Source organism: Tachysurus vachellii, chromosome 14 (assembly GCF_030014155.1).
Source record: "Tachysurus vachellii isolate PV-2020 chromosome 14, HZAU_Pvac_v1, whole genome shotgun sequence".
Classification (NCBI taxonomy): Eukaryota; Metazoa; Chordata; class Actinopteri; order Siluriformes; family Bagridae; genus Tachysurus; species Tachysurus vachellii.
Genome location: NC_083473.1, coordinates 11651432 through 11664499, shown reverse-complemented (window position 1 = coordinate 11664499; position 13068 = coordinate 11651432). Strand labels below are relative to the sequence as shown.

Sequence of the window (13068 nt, the reverse complement as noted above, 5' to 3'; positions counted from 1 at the left end):
TAGCTCTTATATAAGCAGCAGGATTACATATGTTTGACAAAAGCTGCATTGAAGTTTACATCACAGTGAAATGTACATTGTTGTATATTGTTCATAATGCAAACAATAAAAATAATCAAAAAACAAGGTTTATCAAAATAAGTGTTCTAGTATAACTATCAGGACATCAGTGATGTGTGAGCTGAATTTGGTGACAGTAAAGTGTATTACAGTGAAGTTAGTGAATATAATTTCCATAATAGTGAAGTTATGGAATTGTTTTCATATTTAAAAAATCATTAAAAAAATATACAAAAAGACATTTCCCCAAAATACGTGTTGTAGTATAACTATCAGGACGTCAGTGGTGTGTGAGCTGAATTTGGTGACAGTACAGTTTATTACAGTGAAGTTATTGACTGTTTTTTTGTATTCGCTTTTCGGGTTTTGCACTTTGCAGACGGTCCCTTGGATTCTGTCTCTCAGTCGTCTGCACATACAGACTTGTGTATTTTGTCCACCGCGGAGGAAAGCTGATATTGAGGAAAATTGGGTTGTAGCCGCCTCTCTACATTACTACGACAGAAAAGAGGTGTTATTTGTGTAGTAACAGCATTTAGCTCAGGAGTTATTGACTCGGGAAACTCCAATTTGTAAATATGCGGCCAACTTTACTTAAGTCTGCTTCAGAATGACACCAGCTTCTGTTGATGAAGTAAACTCTCCTCCCTGTAAAAACGCCCGGTGAAGTTGGTACACGACAGCTGTCGGGGGCGGGGAAAGGGGGCAGAATTCAAATAAAAATGAACCAATTACAACGAAGTTTCGCGAGTTAAAAAATGCGACGCAGTTAAAGGGGAAGAAAAGACGAGGGTAAATTATGGACGTTTTAAGCAGCAAAACAAGTGGGTATACCGAGGGTATACGCTAATATTAAGCCATAAAAGTCGTTATACGCAAACAGCCCTGGGGAAAAAGTAAGCATACTCCGTATACGTGCGTATGGCCCAGACTACACCACTGGTTGTGTCCAGGGTGTGAAGGGTCAGTAGTGATTTTTCTGGTTCTTGTATACAAGTCCTGAGGACTCTGCAATTATTTTTCTGCTGTTTTTACTGTGTGTTGCAGTCTGTTCCTGTCCTGTTTTGTTGCTGCTCCAAACCAGATGGTGATGGATGTGCACAGGACCTGTGAAACATCTAAAAAATGGATAAAATTTTCCTATGATACCTTGTAAAACTAATAATGTCCTTAATGGTGGTATGTATAAACCAATTTATTAAAATGGGCATCAACGGTGTGTGATCAGATGCAGGTAACGTTCAGCAAGTCATGTACAAGTGACTTGGTAAAATCACCACAAGATGGTGGTGTAGCTGAACACAAATGGGTTCATGATGGACTGAACAGCATACTGTAATTGAGAAAAAGATATCACTGTTCATTGTCTCACTGAATTGAGCAGAATATCAAAAGTAAAATATAGAAACACTGGATATATTTGCCATTAGTCTTTTCAGTAATAGCTGTTCTTTTTTCTTTTTTGCAAGAATCATGTAAATGCAGATTGATGAGATGATTTTGGGGCAGTTTGCCATGTCTTCCTCAAAAAAATTAGCTTTTCCTCCACAGCTTTTCTTGTTGATACATCAATATTTAATGTATATATAAAATCAGTCTGTTTGATTTTTAAATATGTCTTGTTACCACACACGACAGTTCTTAATACTTTAATAATATTATAATAATACTTAATAATACTTAATCGTAAGTATTATATTATAATATAATAATTATACTTAATGTCATGTATTAATGATTAATCTAGGCTTAAAGATGTTTGGCCTTCATCTATGAGGTCTCTTCCCCTTCCCCCCATGATGATACCAGAGCATGAAGTCTAATAACCCAAGCCCTAACTCTTTCTTCTGAATTCATCACATTACTTTGTCACTTATAAACATTTTTAGAATACATACTGTACTAAGTTTAGAATACAAAATAAATTGAATAAGGAAAATTTTATGACTGTACTGAGGTAGGGAGCCATTGCTGTTACTGTAATTCAGCCTGAAAAGTTATTTCTAATATGAATAGAATACACAAAAAATGTTTATTGATAGAACTGCAAATTAAATTGTATATATAAAACACCATCGCAGAGCTCTTCCATGGGATTTTGGTAACCTAGTGCCTACAAGAAGTCCTTCTGTTTTTATCTTTGAATAATAAATTGTTTATGGCGCTCACCATTTACGGAGAGAGTTAATTTGAGGAGAGAGTCAACAAGAAAAAGAGCAGATGTAGCTCTGATGTAACTCAGAAAGTTTCCATTTATAAACTATGGGAATCAAGATGAGCCTGGAACACAACATGTCTGCGACTGGGAACACTCACGTCCTCTGGAACACACACAAACACACACGCACAGAGAGAAATGAATAGTGTGCCATTATTATTTCAATGTCTTATCAGGTGACCAGCATTAATGATCTTAAAGTCAATAATGCAAACAAACAGTGTGAGAACACATCAGAGATGATCTCAGAGTCTCAGTGTCACTGGGGTTTTTGTTGATGAAATAGCCAAGAAACAGAGGAATCTGTTGTGTTTCAGTGGCACCGTGTCATCATGCAGTCATAGTCAGCTGCCCTTCAGTTATCATAGACTTACACAAGCACTAGTCATAATTCTCTCTGCATAAAAACATCTATACAGAGGCAAACAGAAAGTATACAGTTTTTTTTTATATAGAGGTTAGACAATGCATTATATAGTTCACATAAAGGTGAGACAAGAGGATAGAGAGTGGTGGAAAAATGATACTTAAGTGAATGGGCTGAACTGTTGTGTCAAAATCTTATTCAGGCAGCAAGTCAGGAGTAAGTCAAAAATCTGGCAATAAAGTAATAGGTAAATAATTAACACTGCTCAGATTCAGACACTATTAATGGATGCGTGGATGAATGTTAATGTACAGATTGCGTCCTCTTATTATTTCTTATCAAACAGAAGCCAACAAATATAGTTAATATAGTTAAAAATATAGTTAATAAATAAAATTAACAAATATTGAAACTTGAGGTTTATGTTTGTTTGTACGTCTTTTTTATTATTCAGTAAATACAAATCCCTTTAAATGATACTTGAGTATAATAGAGAAGTTGACTTATTAAGGTATATTCTAGCTCTAAGGCCATATGAGCAAGACAGTGGTTTGTTTAGAGATCTAAACAAGGTGAGAAGTAAGAAAAAGATCTCTAGCACTGAGGGAGAACAAAAAGATTCCACAGTTGAAGAGGGGAATTTCTCCATTCATTTTCCCACCAGACTGAGAGTGCCCCTGGGCACACAGCAGGCTTTCTCACTGCTAGGTATCACCTTGACCTCCAGCTCTCACCGTACAATGTATTTTTGTGACGAAGTATGACCTCAGGCCTGGCATTGTGTAGCATTCATCAGTGTAATACTGTCCTTTGCCACAAATTTACTTTATCTACCCTTTCAGTAAAGGTTCTTGACATAGAAGACCCATATAAATTAGAACCAAAATGCAGAAGTGAGAAGTAAAACAGTACTATGTTACTATACTTAAGTCTGTCTCTAAATTGTCTGTAGTGTATGAGAGGGCATGTGATTGTGCCATGCAATAAGTTGGCTCCTTGTCCCAGGCATTGTGTCCACAAGCTCCTCTTGACCCTGTGTTGGATAAGAAATACAGGGATAGATGGATGGATGGATGGATGGATGGATGGATGTACTGAAGTCTCGTATCCGTACTTACGGCTCGGGACCGGCACTGAAAGCGCAGAATCCTGTCGCTGGACCACCTGGGGGCTTACTAAAGTCTTGCATCTGTATAATCTCTATATTCATATATTTGTTATATCATGCATTGGCTAGCATCATACTGTATAGATTCAAAGAGTGGATTTAGCAAATTAAAACTTTAATATATGTAGCAAGAACGAGAGCCAATACCCATAAATGGAATCATGCTATTGCTATATATGATTTTATATATCTAAGCAGTTAATATTGTGATAGATAGTTTCTGTAATAATTTGTTTATGTTTTTCTACATTCCTTGTTGAAAAGGCAGTAATTTACTATCAGTAACTAAAAATAATCTTGTCACTAGATAAAATTAAGGAATTTACATCTTTCTACTTTAACTTGATTAAAAACTTTGTAGCTTCAACTTTTAACTGTAATATTTTTTATATGAAGGTAGAAAAAGTGATTGCACTTTACATCAATAAGGTATGTATACAATTGCTTCAAAGACTTACAGAGCATATAACACATTCAATTATTTTCTTACTCAGTACCAATCCCTTCCCTCTGCAGAAATAACCATTATATTTAAATCTATTTAAATCATATTTAAACATTCATTCATTCATTCATTTTCTACCGCTTATCTGAACTATTCTTGGGTCACGGGGAGCCTGTGCCTATCTCAGGCGTCATTGGGCATCAAGGCAGGATACACCCTGGACGGAGTGCCAACCCATCGCTGGGCACACACACACACTCTCATTCACTCACACACTACGGACAATTTTCCAGAGATGCCAATCAACTTACCATGCATGTCTTTGGACCGGGGGAGGAAACCGGAGTACCCGGAGGAAACCCCCGAGGAACGGAGAGAACATGCAAACTCCACACACACAAGGCGGAGGCGGGAATCGAACCCCCAACCCTGGAGGTGTGAGGCAAACGTGCTAACCACTAATCCTCCGTGCCCCCTCATATTTAAACAATTATAATTAAAATTAAAAAGTTAGATACTTCTCCTCAAATGACGATTCAATGTTATATATAAAGCATGTTTGAAAAGTACAGTTAATATTTGACACTTAAAACATATTCCTATCAGTGGAGTACTAATCCAATCATGTATAAACTTTGGTAGTATATTATTTTAAGAATAATCTGAAGGCAATGCCTAAGCTCTCACCTTGGCAGGGACAGTTGAAGATTAGCCAGTTAAGCCTCAGCCAGCTGATTTACCTAGTCACACACTTGATCCTGTTCTTTTCCAGGAAACTAAAACCAATGACAAGCCGCATTATCCCTTCACAACTATGAAAATAATTGGAAATTTTATCAAATCCTGTTACAAAATGTCTGACCACCTGAATCAGGAATTGCTGCAGTAGTTCAATATAAAAATTCCTGGTTACTGTACTGTAGTATCATCAGTAAATGTATTCATGTGATAGTATTTTGCATATGAACAAATTTGATTTATATTCCTTATTAGTAAATTATATAATAAACTTAGTATTTGTCTTTTTTTTTTTACAACATTCAAGCTTGACATGGTATAAAGGCAGGCGATGCTGTTTATTTATAAGAATTTATTTTGAGATGTTTAGTATGGATAAAGGAGGACCTCACACCAGCTCAAATTTTATGATGTTTGTATTTTTGTTTCATCTTCACAAAACAGGTACAGGGGAGGAAAAAGCCATTGAATAGAACCTGAGGTATTTTGCGTCAAGCAGCCTAAGGTATTAGGATTTTCTCTGAAAAAGTAACCTATTTCAGTTATTCTTCTAGATACGTTGCTATTTACACAACATAATAATAATAATAATAATAATAATAATAATAATAATAATAATAATAATAATAATAATAATAATAATAATAATGAAACAGTTTCAGCAAAAAAGGACAGCCTGCATCTTTTCATTACATGTCTTAAATAATGATAACAGTATGTTTAAAAATATAAAGGTGATGAAATAAAAGGAAATACAGGTAATGTTTCACACAAGGAAAGAAAAAAGAACAAACTTCAGCACAAATACAAGGACAAGGATTTGCCATACAGAGTAGCTTAACTGAGAATACATCCATAAATAAATAGCCAAACATCCCACGGCCAAGGGGCAACACCATGCACATGTACAAACATAAGAGGCCCTTTTAGTGGGATTTCCTTAAACCTTTGGAACATATAAGAAATAAGAGAGAAAGAGTTAATTACATAGTAAATTTGCATGTAGTTGAGAAAGAGAGTGAGAGAGAAAATCAACGAGCAAATAAGAAAAAGAGAGAGAGGATGAGAGTTGTGCAGGTACCCAGAGCTCAGAGATGGGACTTGTGTGCACTTCCCCTGAGCTGAACTGGAGCGTCATGTGCCATCATTCTACCACACCACATCAGAGTTGCCTCCATTTAACTCAACACAAACCTTTCTAAAAGTAGAGATAACCAAGACTATATGACTGGTAGGCACAGCTACTAAATTGAACTAATACCATAATTTTCTAACAACAAATCTTCTACGTTAATTTTAATATCACCTGCAGGTAAAAAGAGTGAAAGAAAGCAAGATCGACCTCATTCAAAAATACTCATCTGTTTGATGGTTTGGATTCAAAAAGGTCCTCTGTCATTAGTCATTCACACTTCATCCATGAACAGGCCCAAGCTCACAATAAATAATATAAATATTAATAGAAAAAGGGGACAAACATAAGTCCTTTCGAGTCTCTCAACATTTTCACACATGTGCTTATAGATAAAAAGCTCACTTACTTAAAACCATTTCGGGAGGCCAGGATAACATATGGATCAATTCTTAGTATTTTAGATTATACATGCTTACAGGCTTATTTTATTTCAGAGCTAAAATTTTGGACAGACTCTAAACTGAAACAGTCCCAGCATGTGAAAGTTCAGGACAGGTGTAGTGTAATGCATCAGGGTTTGTAAAATATTTGTGGTACCCTTATGATGAGAGGTTTCATGATCTCCTTCTTAAAGCAACAGAAAGTGCATTACAAATTACCATGTAAACTCATTTTAATAATCGCTCTCCCTTACATTTGAAAATAAAGACAAAAGATTAAGAAAAGATGATATATTGCTTGTAGTTATGTATCAGTTTTGTGAATGAATTCATAAATACCTTGTAGTCAAACATTGAGGTCAACACCAAAAAAAGAAGAATCCACAATCATTATATTATTTCTCATTACCAGAATGAACAGATATAATAAATTAAAACTATAAGAAACAAAAGATTGAATGTTCATTAAGAGAGCTATGCATGGTTGGATAATATTCATCTGTAGGGAAACCAGCAGCCTCATATACGGCAACATGCTCAGTGTGAGAAAGGTGGGCGGTTCCTTTCGTGCCCACCCGTTGTACAGTGTGTGGGGAGTGAAATCAGGGAAAAGTTAAAGAACAAACACAGAAGAAAAAACAGTAGGCACTGCAGGAAAACTTCCACAATGCATTTTTTTCCATAACATTCCTGCATCCTCCTCCAGGATTATTTACTGGCATACAGGAGCAGGGGGGAACAAAGCAGTGCACAAAGAAGCCTTCATCTGTTCTGCACAAGTCTATACCAGGCCTTCAAGTGTGTCGGTAGAGGCCCCTTGAACTGTAGATGTGCAAGTCCACCGAGTTTGTGTGAGAGTAATACCAGATGCAAGTGTGACCAGAGGACATTGAGCCATGCTCTAATCTCAATACACTGTGAGGCTGGTAAAGCTTTTTGTTGGAGACGGAAATGTCATGTACACTGTACAGTTGGATTCGGCAATCAAATACAACAGTTCTGTCCTTATTCCTCCCAAATAGTTCTGGGATAATGATGGCTTATAAACTGCAGAGACAGCGTAAAGTCTGTCTGCATCCAGCTCAACTGACTCTGAATCTCAGAGACAACCACAAAAATCCATAATTAATTGCTCACAGTCCTACACACTAAAACAGTTTCTCCTAAATTCAAAAATCAACCGTTGATGTTCTGTCCCTTAGTCCTTCCTCAACTGTATGTGGCACCTGCCCACCTTTGTGCCAGCCAGTCCCATGGTGCAGTGCATCTGTCAGGACACCTCAATGATCTCCATACTGCCTGAGAAGCTGGACTGCTTACCAATCTTGCCTAGCTCCTCTCTCGAACGTGTGTCTGAGATTCCGTCTTCAAACTCCATCTGACAACTGCGTCGCTTGAACTGTTTGTCAGTACCACCAGCAGAGCCAGGTGCATCCTCATGCCAGCTCGCTCGAGTCTCCCGTACATCTCCTGCCTTCTGACGTAACCGCACAGCCTCACACGGCCCAGGGAGTGGGCTACAGCCCAGTGAAGCAAAATGTACTGAAGATGAACCACCCCCTGTACTAGTCAGTGACTCATAGAACCAGGGGGCATCGCCTGTTGGTGTGACTGGTGTGGTAGCCTGTGAAGTGTCCCGGTGTTTGGTCCACATGGGCCCAGTGCCAGCTACAGGCAGGCCAAGCAGCATTGCGGACTTCAGGTTCTCGTCTAGGCTTGGGCTCTTGTGCCCGGACAACGTACGCCCAAAGCTCAGGCTTAGAGACTGCACAGGTGAGCCGGCTCCATTGTGCTTGTTTTTCCTGCGCAAGCGAACCTTCGCACTGCACTCAGCCACTGGGCTTGGTGAATCTACTGAGCTGGGGCTGTCTGAACATGGAGACAACTGGCACACACCATTTGATGACCCTGGACTAGGGCTGTCCAATTTGCAGAGCTTGGGAACATCCTCAACATGAATAGGCGCGAGGTGGGGACATTGGTTGGGTGTATAGACAGACTTTATGTCCAAGGAGAAGGAGCGCTTGAGGCGGTTGGTATCCAGGATGCGCTCAGCTGACAGATTAAGACCATTAAAGCCCTGCTGGAGTGACGTGGGAGATGGCAGCTTGATGTCTGCCTCTGAGATCTCTGACTCGCCATCTAGTCGAGCTTTCTCTGGTTTGGAGGTGGGTTCCCTCTTTGGTTCCTCTGCCTTGCTGGGCTGCTCATTCTTCTCCTGACCTGAAGACAGTGCTTTCAGCAGACGGAGACCTTTCTCAAACTCAAGCAGCTGGCCCAGGAAGTTAAAGTTTGGTGATATTGAAGGTCTGCGATCTTTTACAAACCTGGTATAAGAGAAAGAAGAACCTTTCCAGTCCAATCTTTTCTCCAGATAAAAGTGCAATCATTTAGTCAAATATATAGTGTCTAGGCATTACTCTTTACATATCTTTATGTGACTCATTCCTCTGACTAAGGAAACATCTAATATTACACTATCTTTTAAATAACATGCAATTTAAGTGGCAGAGGTAGTTTACCTGTATGCCTCATCCGATGACAAGCCCATTGTCTTCATGATATAAGCAATGGCAATAGTGGCAGACCTGGAGATGCCAGCTAAACAATGGACAATGACTCTGCAGTTGGAAACCTTGGCTTTGTCTAAAAAGGTGGAGGAAAACAGAATGTGAGTGACAAATACAAAAGACAACCAAACACCATACTGACAGGCCAAAAGAAAAGTACATCTAATCTGCAGCAAATCCCCTGCAAAGCAAACATTTTCTTCCGGGTACATCCTCAGGGCAAGCTGCTCATTTTTCTTGTCAGTTCCCCACATTCTAGAGAACATGAGTTTTTTAAGCTCTGATCCAAGATCAGTTTTACTTAGATTGCTCCTAACTCTTGGTGAAATAAATCCTAAGCAAAGATATGTGAGGATCCTTACCAATGAACTCATTAGTTTTGTCCAGCCAGGGTAAGAGTTTCTCACAATAGTTGTCATTGACAGGAATGCGCATGAAGTGGCTCTCAGAGATGAACTCAGGTTTTGGACATGTGTTGCTGGCATTAAGCACATATGTGATGCCATTCTGGGCCATCAGATCCTAGAACAATGGAAAATATGTCAGCATTGCCAAATATATCATTTTAAAATCCAAATAAAACAAAACCTTGATGTTGAGATGAAACACCAAACAACTTGTAGTTTTAAGTTGAAGCTAATGAAGCCCTTTAAATCAGTGGCATATATAAAAAAAAAATATCCGAAGGTACAGTATAGGTATAGGTTTAGGATTAGGATCTGTATAAGTGAAACATTTTCTTACACAACAGTAATGCTCAGTCTTACCTTGTTAAGCACATCTTTCTGGGAGCCTAGATAGAGATGAGGCAAGATGCGCGTGGGGCCCACATTGGCCACCGGCAGGCAGGGTTGAGACAGGCTCATGGGTAGCGTGGCCACTGGCTTTCCTTCACAGAGACCTGGGAAACAAGAGGAAAACGCTGCAAAGCCACCTGCCAAGAAACAGAGGGTACAAAAAAAAAAAACATGTCAGAAACAGCGTAATCTGACAAAAAAAAATGATGATGGATCTAAAACTTTTAGAACGAGCTGAGATGGTAGGAACATTATCAGCAATGCCACTGACAGGTTCTAGAGCAACAGATAAAGCAAACAACAATCTGTTGTGTGATGGGGCTCAAGAAGAGTTTTAGAAGTTAAAAGTAGAAAAGGCTTTTTTGATCAACAACAGCGGCTTTATGACAAACACCAAACTAGTACATTGTTATCAAAGTCAGGCAATTCTCATGAAAGGGCAGAGGCTACGCTCAAATCACATGAATCCTATCCTCATGTGAAGTGGAATATAAAAGCGTGCTGTCTCTTTAAGCACCAGGCAGTCCCAGTTGTGTCTCTCACAGCTCTGTTTCCTGAATGACATAATATCCTCTACTGAACAATCAAGTCAGGACTGGAAAATGAGCGAAGCTACAGGTGTAGGCTATGCACTGAAGCGCCTGAATCAGAAGTGGCTACAGCTAGAGTGCCTCTGACAGCCACACTCACACTTACAGCATATGCAGAGACACTGTAGACGCATGCAAATGTTTTGTAAAAGCTTGTGTAATGCATTCTGGCACTGAAGGGATAAAAGGAAAGCATTTGTGTGATAAAAGAAAAGCATGAGCCTAACCTCAGAGGCAGTACATGAGAATCTGGGACATGTTAACCCTGGGAGTGTAAGCACACACACACACACACACACTCCGAGCACAGCAGTCAGCCAGAGAATCATGACATCACTGTGTCTGCACAGCCAGGAAACAGAGCAAAGTGCAAAAGCCATAGTATAGAGAAGAAGGGAGGAGGGAGAGAGGGGGGAGGGAGAGAAATACAGAGAAGTAAATTGAGTCAAGGCAAATAAAGCCAAAGCTGATAAGCAGGTTTTTAACAAAGAGTCAGCATGGAGTGGGTGAGTATGACATCATCCAGCCTGCACATTTGACTGACTAACCACAGTTCAACAAACAGCAGCCAACAGCCACGGGCATTTCCCGGTAACGGCCATGCCGAGCACCTGTCTCCTCCACTCTGTATCCAGATATTGTTTTTGCCTGGCCCTTTAAGATGTTGAGTGGCAGCCTGTCTGTTTCCAGCTATTAATGGCAACTGCTGGGTCGATGACATCAGCACAGCATAAGGGGGTTTCGCATGTCAGGCAGAACGAGGCGGGCCTTGGCCGCTTGATTTGCTCTAGAAAGCCCCGCTGAGGGCTTGAATGACTGCTGCCCAAATTTTCCACAGCCCCCACCCTGTGTTGAACCTCCTGTCCACTTCTGCTCCCCAGTCTGGTCCCTCCCCCCATCATTCGCTCCTGTTCATAACCTCACTTGCCAGGAGGGTGAAATGACATCATTGCCTGCATGGGTTGGTCGCTATGTCAACAATTGTCAGTAATACCCATGAGCATAAACTTTAGGCCTTTCATCCCTCCCCATATGCCAAATATTCCCGTGAGCTAACAACAGTTTCAATCATCTCGCAATCCGCCACAGCAAGGCAAGGATGTAGGATGTTCCTCCAAAGCAGGAACGTAACATTCCTCATCCTCCCACACACAGAGAAACAGCCTTCAGTCTGAAAGCAGGATGTCTAAGTCCATAACGCAGATCAGGAACATAGAGCACAGAATGAGGAAACAGCAGGAAACAGGAAGGATCTCTTCGACAGAGAGTTCCAATGGCCTCCTTCCTCACTTTTACAGCTCATGTCTGATCTCCTGCTTTGAGTCATTCCTTGATAAGCTTTATATAGAAACCCAAAGACAAACATGTTCCTGGACAAAGAAAAAAACAACTCAGAAAAACATTCAGCTCCAAAGACACTTGAACTAAAAAAGGAAAATGTCTAATGTGGTCCATGCATGATGAAGGCAGCGTTGTTTGAGATCATGGGGTCCCAAATGTGAAATGGTACACGCTCAACCTACATTTAGCAATTGCAACAAAGGGCTTCAGAGTGGGCTCAACATGCACCTAATCATTGGGCCATTAAAAACATCTTACTGTGCATATTAGCCTTCACCACAATAGTTTTCTAGTGTGTGGGAGTGCTCTTATCATAATGACCTGGATGCGGGATTGAGATGATGATCCTAACTTGTTTGTCCACATCACCTCTAGTCATCATGGAAAAACCCAAGCAGTCCACAGTGGCATCATTCACAAATCAGCCATGAAACACATATTACACAAAACACGTGGGAAAACACATTACACATACACAGCAAAAAATAAAACATTCAGTATCCTAAATCCACCCATAAACTCAACCTTCCACAGGTGACATCATTTATGTCATGTGTATGCACTATTTAATTGTGTGCAAAGCATGGGTGGGGGCTGCCGAGTGATATACGCCAGCACCGGGCCTGAACTGGACCAGCTGAGCTGTGAGCCATTCACACACACTTCCTCTCCACCCTCTGTCTCTGCCAACTTCTCTCTCTCTCAAGTGCCCATCAGTGCTTGGCATTTTAGGCTGCACTGTGTTGATTACAGGCAGGTGCAGGGCTTTCTATAACACTGTAGTAGTAGCAAGAGAGACAAATCTATATCTCGATGTGTGATTTTTAACCTTCTTCCTACATTTATTATTTTCTGAACATTATGTACAAAGCCTTAAATGTTTTAAAATACATTAAGTGCATTTAAAATCAACAGCAAATATGAATATGAGTAAATTTCTATTCTATAATCAATATGTATAGCATAAATGGATGTTATCCTTTGTTAACATAACATACAGAGTGTAAAGTAAGCATTTACACACAGAATGCATTAACCTCGGTGGCTGACATCAGACTACTCACCCCACGGCACAAGACCTCCAACACTAGAACCCTTTCAGTGTGTATCTTTTCAGGCAAACTCTAAAGGCCTTTCCTCACACATGCACACACACACACACACACACATACACACACACTCCCATTCACCAGCCCCAA

General features: G+C 39.9%; 1 protein-coding gene across 3 annotated transcripts in view; it reads right to left on the bottom strand.

Annotated features, from left to right (window-relative positions):
• Positions 1-5394: 5394 nt before the first annotated feature.
• The window catches only part of dusp8a (dual specificity phosphatase 8a), a 36499-nt gene continuing 28825 nt past the window's right edge, over positions 5395-13068 (bottom strand). For all 3 annotated transcript variants that reach the window (XM_060886511.1, XM_060886512.1, XM_060886513.1), the window contains 4 exons: positions 9909-10075; positions 9504-9663; positions 9094-9217; positions 5395-8898 (listed from right to left, as the gene is read on the bottom strand). In XM_060886511.1, coding sequence (XP_060742494.1) covers positions 7842-8898; positions 9094-9217; positions 9504-9663; positions 9909-10075 — 1508 coding nt within the window. In that variant the 3' untranslated portion in view covers positions 5395-7841. The remainder of the gene's footprint in view (positions 8899-9093; positions 9218-9503; positions 9664-9908; positions 10076-13068) is intronic.